The sequence below is a fragment of the Macrosteles quadrilineatus genome, unplaced genomic scaffold, assembly GCF_028750875.1.
Source record: "Macrosteles quadrilineatus isolate MER2022 unplaced genomic scaffold, UCM_ALF_1.0 Scaffold_4__1_contigs__length_99947679, whole genome shotgun sequence".
NCBI lineage: Eukaryota > Metazoa > Arthropoda > Insecta > Hemiptera > Cicadellidae > Macrosteles > Macrosteles quadrilineatus.
The window spans coordinates 22297923-22316964 of NW_026542597.1; the positions used below are offsets into that span (position 1 = coordinate 22297923).

Genomic DNA, 19042 nt, shown 5'->3' on the forward strand with positions numbered 1-19042 from the left:
CTCATTACTACGACCACTCAGCTGTTCAGCTACATAACAGTTCAACATTCGTTAGTAACAAGGGTTGGGAAGGTTTCATGACAAATATTGAAAAATTCCCCTATAGTGTAGTGTATTATCACCACATTTTGTGATAATCGAGAACATTCCGGGATTTTTAACCCGCCATTAGTCTCAACCCTATTAAGACCCGTTCTAATAATCCAAGTCGGTACCTGGGGCGTGCTTTTGTTTAAAATTTTCTTGCTATTTCAAAAATAGATTAACAAAATCAAACGAATTAATTAGACGAGAAGCAATAGCTCGTAATCTAGTTCTGTATCATTATCACTATCATTATAGCAAACACGTTAAGCATAAAACCAATCCTAAAATAAGACAAACAAAGTGTTGTCGACACAAGAGCTCAGTGTTAGTTAGTCCATGGTAAACCTTCATTTGTACCAATGAGAAATGTTAACATATAATTTTTTTTAATCTTCAAGATGTATCTTAATACAAATTATAAAGCCAGTGAATAACTTACATCTGCGCTGCATGGATGGGTTAGTCTTGAAACAAAAAAAAAACATTATTTTGTTTTGGGAACAAACCTTTCATGTTGCGTGTTGTGTTAAAATTTCTTAATAAATTTATATAACTAATAAATTATATCTAGTGAACGTACATGCCCAACGGTTCCATGATTAGCTGAATTTAGTCTCTTTGATCTTTGGAACTGTTTTAATGATAGCGCCACCAGCAGAACATCTGCAAAATAAAATAAAAGTGTCATCTGTTCCCTGTCTGGAGTATAACCTTAAAAAATTGCTACAAGCATTAAATTATTGTTTGAATATTAAAATAATGTGAAACTTTGTGGTTAATCTTACCCCGGTGTGGTCAACAAATTAAGTTTATCCAAGTTTTAAAGACAATTACCAATTGTACACCTACTTCAAGCAAACATGTACAACAGCAGAAATTACCAAAAATTTAGGTTCGTGACCTAACCTAATGTCAAACTATTGTTAATATTAGTTTCATCATTTAATTATTTTACAATTAAGTGTAATAGTTAGCATACATAAACTGATTACATGGTTCGTCGTGAACCAATAGAGAATAGCTCTAGAAGCCTTACTTAGCATAGGCCAAATCATAATGTCATAAATATGACAGTTAGCCTAGCCTAAATAATAGAATTCATAGAGGCTACTGTTTTCTATTTTAAATTAACTTATACACAGAGGATACGCGTCCGGTAACCAGACGTGGATTAGGCGTCCGGTAACCAGACGTGGATTAGGCGTCCGGTAACCAGACGTGGATTAGGCGTCCGGTAACCAGACGTGGATTAGGCGTCCGGTAACCAGACGTGGATTAGGCGTCCGGTAACCAGACGTGGATTAGGCGTCCGGTAACCAGACGTGGATTAGGCATCCGGTAGGGGGTCCCGGAACGCCATTACCACAATGATACGATGTTCAGTCATCAGTGTTCGTGGTGTAGTGGATAGAGTGCTCGACTGATATGCGAGAGGTCCCCGGTTCGAAATCCATCGGTAACTTTAACTTTTTGTCACAGATTTTGCTTTGAATGTAATTTCTTCTTAACTGTACATCTTTTGTTAGAATTTTTGGCATTTATAATTTTATGTTATGAAGAGAATTGAACCTTCATTTGATTTTTTTCACTATCAGCAAGTTTGGTTGGTTAGGTTAGGTTATGACAGTAACTGCCGGACGCCTAATCCACGTCCGGTTACCGGACGCGTATCCTCTGCGTAACTTATATTGCCTTCTCAAGCCTTCCTTTACCATTCTTTAGTAATATTCCGTCATAGCAACCTAATAACAGGGACTCTTTACAAAGTTGGGTACCTACTTTGGTATTATCCAGAGGCCACCCTTATACAGTGTGCTGTGGCGGTTATGCTAGGTTGGGTTATCATAATTATGTTTGTAGGACTTTCCTCGTTTCATTATGAATCAAAAAATACCAGGTGAGTCATACTTTCACTCGCCAAATCCCTTCCAAGTACTTAGGCCAAGGTGAGGTCGTTGAACGGAGCGCGCACATCACCTGTCACCACCTGTGCTAGCGGCGGCGACACATTCAACTCATTCCTCCGACATCGCTGCCTTCTGGGAGGCAGAACTCAAAGGCTGCTAATTATAATCATGTCAAATTTGGACAGTAAGTCAACTAAAGTAGCCTGTATGTTCTTTCCATTTATGATAACCCAACCTAACATAACCGCTGCAGCGCGCTGTATAAGGGTGGCCTCCGGATAATAAGTACCCAAAGTTGTAAGCTAGTGAAATACCAGTAGGCCAACTTAAGTAAGTTAAAAGGCTCATGTAACTTAAATGTAAATTAAAATACCCCCAGATAATGTTATGATTGAAGTCAACAGGCCTACAATATGCTATGACTTAGCTGTGTTATGGTACCATCCGTCTGAGAAAAATGTTGAATATAGTTTCATAATTTGATGTGTTAAACCTGTGCTCACGGTTTTGCAAGTGAGTTACAGGAGAAGTTGTACTAAATAACTTAGTACCGTGTAGCCATAACTCATGCACCATTGAGTATTTTTTAATAATTCATTGGGACAATTTAATAAGTTAGATTCTTCTTTTTCTAATTAAGGGAAACACCAAAGCAATAAGTTATGACCTGAAAATCTAGGGAATAGTAGGCAAAAATTGAGCATTAGTTTAAACATTTTATTTAAATGTTTATTTAACCTAAAGTCTCAAAACGAAATTTTAGACTAAATTAAAGTTTAAAATGAATAAAATGTAACCTTTTTTTTAGCTGGAACACATGGCATCGATTCCATCGGCATGCTCCTCCTCTCTTGGCTGTTGTGAAACTAAAGTGTGGTTATTTCAAGCATAGTTATTGGACACAAAGACCAAATTATCATCCAAAATTATTGTTGTCGAAAACACAATATGGCCAGCCATCAAGAGGATATGCAATGTTAGTTGCTCGGGTTATAAAAGGGGCCCTCAAGATTCGTTACCTTGTATTGGGCAGTGCAGTAGGAGGAGGTTACACATTACAAAAGGTCAGTATTTTTTGTATTGAAATGTTCCCAACTTTAAATTGAGATGACATGCCAAGAATGCCAGAAACTAACGAACATATTGATGTAGGGGATTGACCTTAAACATATTGGCCTACGGCAAGGTCCAAAACTAGTTGTAAAGCAGCAATTTGACAGCATAAGTTACCACAGGACGGTGACCTGGTTGATTCTGCTTAACATGTTCGATGCTACGGATGTTCGGGGACGTCAGCCGGGCCACGGCGCCAGGAGCTAGGAATGTTCCGGAACGTCACCGTTCATTGTTGTTTAACGTTGCCATGGATAAGCCAGCTCGTCGCAAGCGTCCTATATTTCTTTGCAGCTCGTGGGGACGTACTTTTCTGACAATAAAAAATATAGTTTCCCAAAATCACCACCAGGGTTGTTTGGAACAGGGCTTTGTTCCATCTCTTTCCTGCTAGATAGCGACACTACTTTATCAACTGTAACCTGGTTAGTGCTGCTATCTATCAGAATCACTTAGTACTACGTCCAAAGCCAGTTTTATTGCAGAACATTGCCATCCAGTATAACTACTGTTGTTTTTACTGTAATTCAGTGTATTGGCGGCAATGTCACGCAGCGGCGAGCTTTTACTTCAGCTCCTGGCGCCGTCCTGGCATCAAGCGGTCAGCAGCGAACGTGTTAAGAACATATACATCGTTGCAGGATGAATTTACACAGTAATCGGTAAATAGATCCAAATCAAACAATAATTTCCCTTGTGAGCATGAAAACTGTCACCCAAAAACTAATAAGTCTGAGAGTTCTTTGGGGAATAAAACTTAATCAACCAAAAATATGATCTTCTATTTAGCTTGTAAAATGACAGACGGGACTGAGTAAATTTAAAATTCTGATAGGTAACGAAATATTAAGTAGTCTTTAATGACCAAGTTTACTGCCCTTCAATCAATCTCTTAACCATTTCACAACATAGCCTAATAAATCTACTCAGAATTAATTGCTGTCCCCTCTTAAATTTAATACTTTATTTAAGGGAGATGGGGTGAAAATGTAATTACGCACACAGGTGGCCAGCCTATAGTGTGAGACTCGTGTTTTATCAGACTACTCACTTAAAAAAACCCCTCAACTATGTTGTACCCTACACATACCTGGGATTGTTTGTCACATTACATCAGGTCAGGTCAAACATGACCTAAGCCCTCAAGGCTCACACTGTTTCTTGCATTCAATTCCTTTATGACCTAGACCATATCCCGATCAACAGTCTTATACTAGGAATAAACACTACTTATCCAACACCGCTTTTGCAGAAAATTGTCAGATTATCCTAAAACACCTTACAAAATTTGAAGCAATAAAAGTATAAATTAATGGTCAAAATGTCGGAATTGTTTTCCAGAAATATGAGGAATGGAAAGAAGCATTGCCAGACATGAAATGGCTTGAGTCTGCACTTCCCAATAATGACCAAATGGAAAGTATCAGAAACTCGATGGCTCAGTTAACAGACAAAGTGAGAGGCTTTGAAATAGGTAAGCCCGGTTGGAAATTTTAGAATATAATGAACAGCCCATTGTGAATCTTATCGGCTTTACATTATTCATTTTAAATTTTTTAAATGTCACAAACATTTAAACATGTTTTATTTTTCATATCCTATTTTTGGGCATTTTCTGTTAGGGAATTAACTTATTTGATAATTTTGAAAATTGCTAGACTTAAGGGGTAAACCTGTTTATCGGTAGTTAAATTTTTCTTAGGCCTAACACTGACCACATTGATGAAATTTTATTTATGCCTACAGTTTACAGTTAAAAATTTGGTGTTGACAATCTTTTTTCACTATACCGCACAACATCGCGTTCTATATTTACTGTAGTTAGCTTTTTATTGTTACAGTGTTAAAACCAAAAGTTAAAATCTATATAAAAATCATATTTCGCTTTACTGTTTGTTGACATGGAGTGGCTGGTGAATTGTATTTTAAGTAGACCTACAATCCTAAAGTTAACACTATATACCATGGAATTAAATCTTTAGTCAGCCTTTTAGTTTTTCATTCATAAAATCAACGGTTAAAAATCTTTTCACTACAGAATCTTAACAAGGCTGGTAAATCGTGAAACAATCTTAAAAGTTAACAGTCCACAACATCGGGCTCTGTATGCAGTAAGCCTTTTAGTTTTTCTGTTGTAAAAGAAACGGTTCAACCCATTCAAAAAGAATTTATTTTGTTTCACAGATCCCCGACTGAAGGCCGCTGGTGAATCAAAGTTCATCTCAATGAAAGAATGGTTTGACAAGCGATTGGACGACGCATACCTCAAAGCCTTGGAGAAGGATAAGGATAATGAAAGTAAGTAAAATTATTGACTTTGGATACTGCGAGGAGATTTCTCATCTTTGTAAAATCCGATGCCTTTTTTTATTTGAGTTCATGTGCGGTTATTTTTGACTGCGCTGATGTAGACTGTTTTAGGAAATGCTAAGATTTTTCTATTTTCTAATATTTTTAGTTATATTGTGTGCTCTGTACTCTCTCAGAGGAAGGACAATTTTGAGCTTATAACTTGATGAATTTATTTTGTTAAAAACAAAATAGGAAATATCGATATGCACTCTGTATATTAACTATTTAACCAAACATAACTTAATTTTGTCTTAATATTAACAAAGGGCCATAAATCTATTCTGAGAATATTTTAAGTATAAATTCATTTTAACAAATTATACTTGAAATCAATAGGCCTACTTTGTTGTAACAAATGAAACGTTAAATATCAAACATAGGCTACTGCTTCCATGTTCACTTCACATTCAAGCTAGAAATTAATTGCACTGATTTTTCATGATGTTTAGTATTAGAATATTTGCACTATTTATGTAATTTAATCCTGCACTCAAAATAGCTATGCTTTGTAACACAAATGTTTTTTAACCCTTTTCACTAGCCTAGTTAGTGTTTCTAAATTCAGGATATATTGTGTAGAAAATGTTTTTACAACTAAGAGCTATTCTATAAGGTGGTCTCATGGGTGTTGTAAATAACGATTATCCGTGTCTTACCAAAAAGAACGAGAATTGAGGTTTCATTATCTAGAATAGTTCTTATAAAGTATATATATCTGAACCTTAATGTAGAAAACTTTGAAATAACCTTGTTACTATGCACAATGCTACAACATATTTTAACTGCTTAACACGTTCGCTGCTGAGCGCTAGATGCCGGGACGGCGCCAGTTGCTGAACTAACGCTCGGCCGCTGCGTGACATTTCCACCGATACACTGAATTACAGTAAAAACAACAGTAGTTATACTGGATGGCAATGTTCTGCAATAATACTGGCATTTGATATAGTACTAAGTGATTCTAATGGATAGCAGCACTACCCAGGTTACAGTCGGTAAAGTAGTGTCGCTATCTAGCAGGAAAGAGGTAAAACAAAGCCCTGTTCCAAACAACCCTGGTGGTGATTTGGGAAACTATATTTTTTATTGTCAGAAAAGTACGTCCCCACGAGCTGCAAAGAAATATAGAACGCTTGTGACGTGCTGGCTTATCCATAGCAACGTTAAACAACAATGAACGGTGACGTTCTGGAACGTTCTTAGCTCCTGGCGCCGTGGCCCGGCTGACGTTCCGGAACGTCCGTAGCAGCGAACGTGTTAAGCTTTCATGCAGATAAAAATCTGGGGGAAGTAATTTGGTTTTGGTATACGTCTAACTACTGGGCCGTTGTTGGCTCTCTTGCACAGTATCTTCGATAATTTGTCCTTAGTTATTTTATAGCAAACCCTGGGATCACTGCACAAACGAAAGCAAGATATACACCTAGTTATTTTTATAATCTTTTACAGTTAAGAATATCAGTCAGTCAGATGGGGCAAGTCAAGAATTGCTCGAATAGCATCAAACTGTTGTATTATAACTATAATAATTATTAACTATAAATCTTATAATTGAGTATATTGTAGCCTGATCAAATTGTTGAGTTAATAATGGATGTTACCTACCGTACTGAAATCGCTGTTTAGCTATGTACCTGTTGACCGATATAATGTTTTTTACTATTCACCAACATATTTTATTAAACTTTGTCCTGTCGCCTTCACAGGGTCATTGAAAAGGTGTGATAGGCTACTAATTAATTTGAAGTGAAAACATGACACATTATCATTGATAAAAATAAAATTTTAAAGATCATATAAAGTATATTCTCCTGCAAATATAAACAAAGGCCGGTAATTAATTAGCAAGTGTTGTGTTTTATAGCCTATTGTACAAAACGGTTTGTACTGAGAGATTAAATCAATGCCTTTAACCCACTAACGATCTGAAAACTTCAACATCTCCTCAAACGGGAAGCGGAGCGAGTGCCATTTTTTGCCGTGGGGGTCATAAACTGTCAAACCCGTCAGGTAGGCCGTTTTACTCCCTAGAGGGTAAGAGTGATTCAGGGGAGGGGTATTAGTGGAAGTGGGTGTATTGGGCAGGATGTAACGGAGAGTGGGTACTTGTTCTTTACTTGGCTACCCTAACATCAATTGAAAATATCTATTAGATTAGTAAACCTTCATTCAATTTTTTTCATAATCAGCAAGTTTGATTAGGTTAGGTAAAATGTGGTTTGGATTCCACTATAAACTATAGGTCCCTTAGTTGCCATTGGCTGTATGGGCTATTAATTAACAGCTGTGTCTAAGGAACATGTCGATCTTAGTTACTAACAAGACTACAAGCTCGCACCACTCATCTCCATTCATACTTGGCTTAAAATACCTACTTTGTATGGTCGCTATTTCAGAATAAGAATTAAAGTATAAAGGCCACGCCACACCGACATCCGCCGCAGGAGTACCGCGCGCGGACGTTTTACCTCTAGCCATGTCACACCAAAAGTACCGCGTCTGCGACAGGAGTTTTAATGTGCTTTCATTACAATTTGTTATACATAAAAAACACATCTTACCTATTTAGTATGCCATGTAAATTTTCTGTGTTTTTTGTAATAGCCTAGTAAAGTGTTTAAGATGCAATTGCATGTTTATTTATTTGTTAGTGTACATAAAAAAAACACTATATTTGTTTATTGTACCTTATGTTCGTATTGCAAGCTTTTTAAATATGGTTGAGGATAAATTATCCACTTTCAGGGTTTTGAACGTTATTTTTCACCGCTCCACAAAGACTAATTATTTTTTAATAAAAACGTACAAACAATTTAAAACCAATGACATTTTTTTGCTTAGCCTTCTATTGAAAGTTTAAGTTTACATTGATTGTACAGATTTGGCTGTTTCAAATCGAAACAGTTGATGAAACAACAATTTGTTTACATCAACAATATAAACATTTTTTCAACATGGTAAACAATCGTGATTTTTTTTCTGGCGATAAACATATTACGAAGATAATACAAAACATCATAATATGTCATCAAACAAAAGAAACATGTTAAATTTAACTTCAAACTGTATTACTTTTAAACTTTAAATAGCTTCGTCATTCGAGATGCACCTTTGCGCATGTGCTAGAGAAAACTCCCGCCACGGTAGTCTAAAAATTGCTCAGCAAGCGACAGTAGTCGGTGTAACTTGGCATATTTGATAACATGGTGAGCGATTTTTCAAAATTCGCTCCCGCCGCAGCAGCGAGCTCGGCGTGACTTGGCTGCCTTAACAGTTTCATTTTATCCCTCATACAAGTTTTGCTCATCCTCGCCCCCCCCCCCCTCTCTGGTCGATTTTTCCACCCCCATACCCGCCGCACCATAGAACCGGTCACTGATACCTGCCTGGTCCTTGCACCGCCAAGCTTGAAGCTGTAAAATGACCCTCGTCAAAGTTTTTAGACAACTGGCACTCGGTCCTGCACTCCCTCAAACTCCTTCCTTTGCAGCTGCAAAAGTTAACACAAACACTTTTTCGAGGGAAAGCGGTCCAAACCCATAAAAATTTTCTGAATATGCTGGGAATCGAACCCTTCCCTTTAAAACCAAAGTCCAATACGCTAACCACTCGGCTAGCAACACACCTTTCACAATGGCCCTGTGTTCTGTTCCAATACTTAATTAACTCACTGAGGGTTTCACTTAGGTACCTCCCCTGAGCGAATGTGGCAGCATGTTGAGAAGTTTGTGGCAGGTCTGTATTATTTTGTTGCTCATTATTTTTTGTTTGGGACGAATGCATTAAAGTATTAGTTTAACCCTTTGAACTCCGTAGATTATTGACGTTTTAATAATAGTCCTTGGTTTTTTTTTCAATTTTTTGTATTGTTTTAAAGACAATTTAGACTCACATCCACAGTAATAATAAACAGTATCAGCAATCTGACACTTTCATCCATTAGCTTGTCAACAACCATTATCTATGATGGTGGTTTTAACTATGATATTTTATGGGGAAAATAGCAAAACCTGCAATAACTTTTGAACCACAATTTTTACAGGTTTATGGTGGTACAATTTTGTTTAAAGTTAAAAGAACCATAACATATTACATTTTCGTCAAACTCGCTCACTTGTTTTTGTGAAAATAATATTTTTCTGTTTTTTTTTGGGTTTAATGGAAAAATTGCCAAATAACCCTGTAAATAACATAGAATAAAAACATTTACAAAATTTCATCAAAGTTGGACCCAAAGTTTAGTTTTTTGCTCTGTACACAACCACACACATGCAGATATCACTTTCAAAAACCACTTTCTTGGGTTCACGGTTACCCAAAACAAATAATAAAAAAAAAAAACTATAATTCAAAAATGTTGGCAAAAACCATCCTTTCTTCATAGGACTATGTATAAAAGAAGAAAGTAATAAGTAAAAATTAGAAAAATACCTGTTTTTATGTTGTGACACACAAACAATGTACCCATCCTGTCAATTTCCACCTAAAAGACTTCCAAAATTAATATTATGATTGGTTTCTCCTGCCATAGACAGGTGAACTCACCATGAGTTACACATTTGACCTGACATAGGCAGCTCAAACCCTCAATTTGTAGTGCTGTCTCTTGGCCAGGAAGACTACCCTTTCTTTAGACAGCTCGGCTTTTTATCAAACCTACTGTCCCCTAATTCTAAACTAACACCACTAAACTCAATTCCTAGGTTGCAGCACATGTCAGGTATTGCATCCATTTGTTTTGGTTGAGTTTAGTGTAAGTGGAAGTCAGAGGCGGGTCCAGACGCCCCCCCCCCCCCTCGAGCATACATATATATATATATATATATATATTAAGGAACGCGGCAGCGTTCCGCCCCGCCAAGTCCCCCAGCGGTACACAGCTGCTGCAGTGTATATATACATGACGTGACAAAGTGGCTTTTTTACTCGTCTATAGCTCTGAAGAAACAAAAGCTATTAAAATAATTGTTCATCCACTGGATAGGGGCAATCATTCTTGGCAAAATAAAAAAAGAATTTAAAAAAAGGTTGTGTTTGAGCCAAGAAAAACTAGTTTGAAAATTCACAAATTTTCCGTGTTCTCCTTCTTCTCCTTAAATGTTGACGGACCTACAGCCCAAACCACTGGCTCAATTTTAATGTTTTTTATGTTGTTTGAAAGCCCTTAGCGTGTAGATGTGCCTTTTGAGGGTCACAAGTCGGTGCGTTGACCCATAAACCCTTGGCAAGCCCTCAAAGTACGATTTTGGCCCATTTAAATAACATGGGATTATCAAAACAAAACAAAAGAAGGATCAGCTGCGATTAAATCTCAATTAATTTAAAATGTTAGAGAAATTCATAGGATCAGCTGAAAAATTATTTTAAAACTTTTATAAAGTATTTTTTTCAGGTATACCGAATGATTTGAGCTACTTACTATATAAAATTACTTAGAGCAGTGATATTCCCCGATACTTTCCATTGAAAAATGCAGTGTACCGATGGTACACTGGTACAGCAGCTCGTCATTTTTAACAGTTTAATACTACTTATCAAAACATATGAAACCTAGGAACTTGAAACTTAGTACTAGTACTAAGGTTAGTTTTAACATTGTTTCTTCATAATATTGCCAAAATTTATTTAACTAAATAAGGTTAGTTTTATGTTTTGATACACTAAAACAAATAAAACAATCGGGAAAATCCGTCTACGTATGTTAAACAAGCAAAAAAGTGAATGTAAAAAGTGATATGTAAATTTAGGATAAAAATGAGTTTTTCAATATTTGTTTTGCCCTATGCTATTTCTAACAAACCTAATCTGTTTGATTACATTTTTACTTCTCTAATAAGGGCTCAATTTACACTAGTCTTTAGATATACGGGTTTAATTATCGGAACACTTATGTAACACCAATGCATTTTATGTGTAGTTGTGCCCTGGTCTATATATAAGAGAAAAGAGGATTTTTATTTTAACTGTTAATTTTCTACAAAAATAAATACAATCTAACAAAAAACCACTAAGTGGTAACACTTCCCCCGCCAAGTCAGCAACCCAAAAAAGACAATAAATCACCACTTTTCCGCCAAGTCAAACAATTTAATGTATGTAAGTTTGGCCACTTGGCGGCAGACTTTTGCTTGATCACTTTAAAAAATACCATAAAATTAGTTTCATTGAGCAAGTATCTCTCCCAATAGTACATTGCTAGATGAGAGCTTATTTTACAAAATTTGACCTTATTTGTGTCACATTTCATAAAATCATAATAGTGATGGTTTTATATTTACTGATTACCTCGAAATTATTATACTTAGTTGGACTAATTAATTAGAGAAGTTGATTTGTGAAATTATCCACCAACGTAACTTTAATGAAAAAAAAACAAGCAAAAGTCTGCCGCCAAGTTGCCAAACTTACATACATTACATTGTTTTACTTGGCGGAAAAGTGGTGATTTATTGTCTTTTTTGGGTTGCTGACTTGGCGGGGGAAGTGTTACCACTTAGTGGTTTTTTGTTAGATATATTTTACTGCATGTAATACAGTAGTGCATACACATTGTGTAAAATAATTTGTCGCACTAACTTTGGACAAAGAAATGGTATAAAACTGCCATTTTGGAGAACTTAGTTTACACGAATTTTTCGGGGGGTACCCCCGAATCACCCAGACCAACCGTTTTGCCCACCCCCCCCCCCTTGTGACTGTTCTAGATCCGCCACTGGTGGAAGTTTGCTAATGTTAATCTAGTATCCAATATATCAGCTTTTGGAGCTCAAGGGGTTAAACATTTTCTATTTTATTTTATAGTTCAACAGTACAAATTTGTATAATTCATAAACGCTTTGTTTATTTCAACAAACTATAATTGTTTGATGCTACTTCATTTTAGACCAAACCAATTCAACGTAGTTGTTGTAATTATACAACGTATAATGGTGATATTTTATAATCATTATGTAATTGTAGGTGTGAGATATATTAAGAAAGATTACTAATTTAGCAGTTGATATTGAAAAAGTTCTTGCCAATCTGACTGGTTGAGTGATAAAATTGTGAAATAAATTTTAACCTTTTCAAAGCACCCTAGTAACTTTAACTTGTAGATATCAGTAAATCTAAATCAAATGTCTATTGTAAATAACTTATATTTTTTAGTAAATGTTAACTGCATGACGTAGAAATGGAAATTATTTGTTGTTACTCTATTTTGTTGATAATCTGGCTAAGCCTAACAAACATTGACAAATTTAAACAAAAAGTAATTCAACCAACGTAATTTCTAATTTGTATTTGTATGTATAGCCAAAATGAAGGGGTCGAAGATACACCCATTTGTAACAGTAAAACAACTCAACTTTCTATAAACTAAATTAGCAAATTAATAATAGTTTATTTCTTAAAGCTAATACATCCACAATGGAAATAAAAAATTGAAATGGTTTTGAATGTCAGAGAGCATAAGTTGAACTTACAAAAAATACAGGGTTACCTATTAATACATCCAACTGTGATAAGTTTGTTTATAATAGAAACTGTTTAGTTATAGGTGTGGTAACTACTGTGATAACACAGTGTTCTGTGGTTGATAACCATTATATCTTTGGTTTACTGTCTAGCTATCTGTCATATCCAAACTGTGCAGTGATCAAAAACAGTTGTGCAATTTTATGGTTGTAGAGCTCTGTGACTTTCCAGACCCTTTATTTCATGTTAGCATGTATGAAGTAAGTATGATCCTTTTGTTGATTCTGAATTAGGTTCCTAGATTATTGTGAAGAAGTGGATAACATGAACAACTTTTTTATAGTAATTACCCATCCAGCATATTTTTTACAACATTTTGCCATAACTTATGAATTAAAGGATCATAATTGTAATCCTTGGCTATTACTGTACCTATTCAAAGAGTTCAGTAGTATAATTTCAAAACTGTAATTTTTTTCTTTCTATTTCTTAAACAAAGCAATGATTTCTGTTTTAGGTGCTAAGTTTGATGGAGGGAAACTTTACGCCCTAGCTGCTGATAGACCAGGAGGAGACGCCCAAAAACAGGGTAAGTAAACAATAAAAAACTGTGTTATTATTTCCACAATAAATTATGGGATGCGGGATACTACCCCCTGGATAACCATCTCCCTAGATCAATCTGACGTCACGATATGTGCCAACTAACCATAATAAGAGCCATGTCCGTACTGTAATTCTACCCTCCCTAGCCAAATGTGATGCTATTTAATTGTAATTTTAATTCCAGTAAATCTGTTTGATAACAGTAAAGGCTTGTGGGGAATATCAAACAGAATTTTGAAATGTTACAGTAAGTTTGGTTGGTTAGGTTAGATTAGATTAGAACACTTTGACAGCGAAACTTGAGTGTCTGTGACTGGAAAACTGCCACCCGATCTCTGACGTCAACCTGACGTAAGAACCTGCTCTGGGGTGGGCAGGGGGGGGTTAGTTGTCCTGGGGACAGTCTTCTGGCGACCCTAAATTATTGAAAACTATACAATTTTGGCACTATTGCTTGAGTTAACTTTACTACTCAAAAATAATCAGAAGCACTGATTAATGGTACAAATGTTTGGGAAATATATTATTTTCATCATTTTTCTCATAGGGATTTTCTCAGAATTTGATTTCACATTTCATATATTTTTGGTTGATTAAGTGTTTGGAAAAAACTTTAACTTTAGGGAGTGTGGTGCCAACCCCTAGAATTATTCAGTCTTACTGTTAAAGCATTCTAACTGAAACTGAATTTATTTCTGTAATAAGACTGTTTTACTATGGTGTTTCAAATTTAAATAAGAAAGAGTATAAAGAAATTTAAAATGTAAGGATCGGTTGGCATTAGTTATCTATGCGAAAAATATGGAACTGGATACAAGAGTATAATCTGATCAAAACGTATAAAATTGACGATTATTGACAATTATTGTTTGTTTTTCTGTATTTCAAAAATTTCAAAAATTATCAGTAAACTAGTATATATGCTGAGTGATATTAATGTTTGCTTTGCCATTTCATAAATAAAGGAACTTTTTCATTTAACTTCATTTCATCAATTGAAACTGAAACAAATTAATTACAGTAAAAATTAATACCTTATGGTTTATTGTTGCAGCGGATGAAAAAATTGAACACCTAGAGAACCAGCTGTTAGACATGCAACGAGAAGTGGTTCGTCTAGAGAAAGAAACAAAACATTTGCGACAGCAGTTACTATTGAGGCAAAATCCAACTCATACGCATCATAAAGTTCAGGTATAAGAGGAATACAGTTATGATTATCAAATAAATATGCCAGTTATGTCAGAAACATTTTATTTTTTTTAATTTTTCCACATATATACAAAGCTGAATGTATAAGGGTTTAAAATATATAATTGATGTAAGTTCAAAATTGAATCCAATATGGGTCACACATTTTCCCATTTGCAATTAAAAGATCACTAACAGAACTTGTACATACAGAATGTACCCTTCACTAACTTTGTTTTTGTGCTATATCTAGCACATTTTCGTTAAACAAAAGGGTTTTGCTGTTTTGTGTTTAGTAAGGAAAATATATACTGTCTATGTTTATTCAAAATTTACCATGTGTAGGATTACATTTTAAAGACTCAAAATAAAGCGATGATAAGAATCGTTATTGCATTAAATTGGTGTCATAAAATTGATACTTGTATGTAAATAAATAAATAAATAAATAAATATCTCTTTATTGTCACATAACATTTTCAATTATAGCATAGCTAAAAAACAGGTGACATTGTCAAATTATGTAATAATAACATTAAAAAGTAAATATAAATATGAATAGCTAGAAATTAAAGATTAATATAATAATTATAAACAATGTCTTAGAATAGAAATAAATTACAATAAAAGGAGATTAAGTCGAAAGTTAAAGATGAAAATTATTACAGAATCGAGCTGTCCATTAAAAATTCATTAATGCTGTAATAAGTTTTACCTAGTAAAAAGTTGGCAAGGCTGCTTTTAAAAGAATTAGTATTTATTAATATTTTTAATTTTGGGTCCAATTTATTAAAAAATTTTTTCCCCATGTAGGAAGGTGTTTTTTCAACAAGTTTGAGATTGTGTCTAGGATACTGAAAATTATTTTTGAATCTCGTATTATACGAATGCTCAAAGTTTCCGCTGCAAAATTGAGGGTAGTTGGATTGTACAGTTAACAAGGTTTTATAAATAATCAAATTTGGAACTGTCATTATATTTAACTGTTTATAAATTGGTTTACATGAAGCTTTCCATGGTGAAAAAGTTATGATTCGCAAAAACCTTTTTTGGACTTTGAAAATTCTATTTATATCTGTTGAGTAGCCCCAAAATTCAATACCATATTGAAGTATGGAGTAAAAATAAGTGTAATACATCATCACTGAAGTTTTTAAGTCTATTGTATCCCTTAAACATAAAATTTGGAAACAAGCAGAGTTGAGTTTGCCCAAAACATATTCAACACACCTATCCCACGCCAAATGCTTGTCAATGTACAGGCCTAAAAATTTAACATTTTCATCAGTTGAAAGCTGTGTGAAAGCATTTACATTTTGTCTATTCTGGGGTGTAAAAAATCTAACCAATTGAGTTTTATCTTGATTCATTTTCAATCCATTTTTATCAAACCAGTTCCCTAGCTCATCAAGACACTCAGTAACTTTGACAACTAATTCCTCATAATTTTTTGATTTGACAACTGCAGTAGTGTCATCTGCATACAGAATAAGACTATTGGAAACATTTTTAGGTAAATCATTTATGTATATAAGAAACAGAAGTGGCCCCAGAATGGACCCTTGAGGCACCCCGACTGTAATTTCCTCCCAATTAGATTTTATTTCTTGATTATTTTTAGTTATTTTTGTCCTTTGGAAGCGAGCATTTAAGTAGGATCCAAGCCAAGATATTGATTTAGTTGAAAATTTATAAAATGCTAATTTCTTTAGAAGAAGGTTGTGGTTAACACAATCAAATGCCTTGGACAAGTCACAGAACACACCCATTGTGCTCTGCGACCCATCCAAGGCCCACGCCACCTCATCGATGAACTCAGCTAAAGCATTCATTGTGCCAAGGCCTTTTCTAAAACCGAACTGTTTTTCAGAAAATATATTAAAAGCTTCCATAAAATTTGTGATTTGGTTACAAGCAATCTTCTCAAACACCTTGGAGAATGTAGGCAGGAGTGAAATTGGCCTGTAATTGTCTGGGTTATGTTTTTCTCCCTTTTTAAAAAGAGGTTTAAGCTCTGCAAATTTTAAATGATTTGGGAAAATATTGGTTTGAAAAGATTGATTTATGATAATTGAAAGAGGTTCAGCTATAGAATTGGAAACAGTTTTTATAATGTCAAGAGGAATTTCATCCCAGCCTGCTGATCTTTTATTACTGAAAGATTTAATAACTTTAATTACATCTGTCTTATTTATTGTTTGAAAATCAAACTTTTGATTTTGAGAATCTGTAATCTGTAATGTCACTACAGGCTTGAAGTTTTTGAATGTTTAAAGTGTTTTCTAATCTCTAGACGTTTATCAAAAGAGTTTTATAAAACTTTTTTCATAACCTGAAAAGAAATTGAATTCTCTCTCATAATTTCAGATACACAAAGATGAAAGTGTATACAGCTGTTGGTGTTTTCTTCATCAAGGGTTATGTTGTTGTAGAAGTCGCTGATAGACATGTACTCTGACGTGCTGGATGAACTGTCCGGCTACGACAGCAGCTACCAGACACAGGATCATCTACCTCGGGTGGTGGTGGTGGGAGACCAGAGCGCAGGCAAGACGTCGGTGCTGGAGATGATAGCTCAGGCCAGGATATTCCCTCGGTAATTTGGATTATTCATCGCACATCGGATAACGTAACAATAATTTGTTTTAGAGATTTTCCAGAACAGCAGTTTTGACTCTTTGACAGGACAGGGCAGAAAACTATTTTGTCACTGATATTCACAATGGGATAGGATGGGGGAAAATTACAAAATAGGTTTTAGGCTATTATTAAACAAAATATAAGATGGTATACTTAAGATGGTTTTTTAGTACAGACAAGTTACATGTAGGCATTAGTTTGTTTGACAAGTTAACTAAATAAAATTATAAAGATAGTAATTAGGAGGGCAAAATAACAATTTTCAAACATATTATATTTTGTACAAGTTTTGGTAAACTTAGGCGTAGTAGTAACAAAAGTTTACAAAACGTCAGGCTTTAAGCCTCATCAGAAATATAAAACTTTAGTCATGTACCCCTTAACATTGTTGAATAATTTTTTTTACTTAAGACGCAAGTCCACATACTTTAGAGTGCAGCCGTAAATTTCAAGGTAAGCTAATAATATTAGCGTGATCATCTCCCCTAATGGAGGCAAAATCATTACCATCTTCCATAATTCTGGAGACATCACAATTGTCGCCAACTGTTACAGAAAAGGCGTTCTGCAATTTCTCGACCTTTACTTTAACCTCTAAGATATTAGTTATTTGTGTCATTTGTATTTTTTAGTGTCTTCTGTGTTCAACCTTAAATTTTTTTTGTTACAAATCGTGCAAGAGGTTGTACCTGATGAGGTTGTAGTCGCCATGAAACATTTAGTGTGGGTACATGAAAACAAAGGATATTGTAAGGTAATAAATATTTTAACTAAACTCCTCTCATTATACTATAAAATAATATTCACCCAATGACAATGATGCGTTTAGCGGCGCTGGTGAGATGATGACTCGAGCACCAGTGAAGGTGACACTCAGTGAAGGTCCGTACCACATCGCTCAGTTCCGAGACTCGGACCGTGAGTACGACCTGACCAAGGAGAAGGATCTACAGGAGCTACGGAATCAGGTAAAACTAATATAGATTTAATTGTTGACCATCATAAAATAGAGACAAGAGAAGCATTTGGGTGGAAAGGGTGTATCAGATGTAATTAAGTAATGAATTGACTAATCTTTAAGTCGTTAAGAAAAGTCTTCTTTTAACCATCGTCCTCTAATACAAGGCTGCAGCGATGGTCAACATCGCAACAGCATGCCTATTGCCTTGGTAATCGCAGAAATAATAGAAGTGTAAACATTAACATTGCCTATATGCTCCAATATAAATCAGTGCAACAGCTGTTTCGGTTTGAAGGGACAGCAATGTTGCCACTTTTGTCCCACCGCGGACTTCTATTAGAGGAGGTTATGACTAAACACATCCATCATAAATTATCACAAACTAAAGAAACTGGTCTCTCCAAATTCTCTCAAAGAGTTCTTTTCTCAACATTGTTTTTTCATGCAATAGATTAACTACAGTTACCTACATATATTATTTATTAGTAAGATATTAATTGTCAAAACATTTTTGTTTTAACTATAACTATACCGATTTGTCAAACAATTGCTTCTACCTGATCTTTCTCAGGTGGAGTTGCGGATGAAGAAAAGTGTGTTGTCAGGCAAGACGGTGAGCTCTGAAGTGATATCCATGACAGTCAAAGGTCCTGGTCTACATCGGATGGTGTTGGTAGACCTGCCCGGAATCATCAGTGTGAGTATTAACAGTTTTAGAAAGTTTAAA

At 35.0% G+C, this 19042-nt stretch overlaps 1 protein-coding gene across 2 annotated transcripts in view; it reads left to right on the forward strand.

The window, feature by feature from the left end:
- Positions 1-780: 780 nt before the first annotated feature.
- The window catches only part of LOC128993218 (dynamin-like 120 kDa protein, mitochondrial), a 31949-nt gene continuing 13687 nt past the window's right edge, over positions 781-19042 (forward strand). Inside the window, exons 1-10 of one of the 2 annotated variants that reach the window (XM_054416983.1) lie at positions 781-979; positions 2803-3058; positions 4449-4581; positions 5292-5405; positions 9147-9194; positions 13435-13506; positions 14578-14717; positions 17147-17310; positions 18184-18322; positions 18887-19012. In XM_054416983.1, the coding sequence (XP_054272958.1) occupies positions 948-979; positions 2803-3058; positions 4449-4581; positions 5292-5405; positions 9147-9194; positions 13435-13506; positions 14578-14717; positions 17147-17310; positions 18184-18322; positions 18887-19012 (1224 nt within the window). In that variant the 5' untranslated portion in view covers positions 781-947. The remainder of the gene's footprint in view (positions 980-2802; positions 3059-4448; positions 4582-5291; positions 5406-9146; positions 9195-13434; positions 13507-14577; positions 14718-17146; positions 17311-18183; positions 18323-18886; positions 19013-19042) is intronic. The other variant, XM_054416984.1, reaches the window with a different exon arrangement.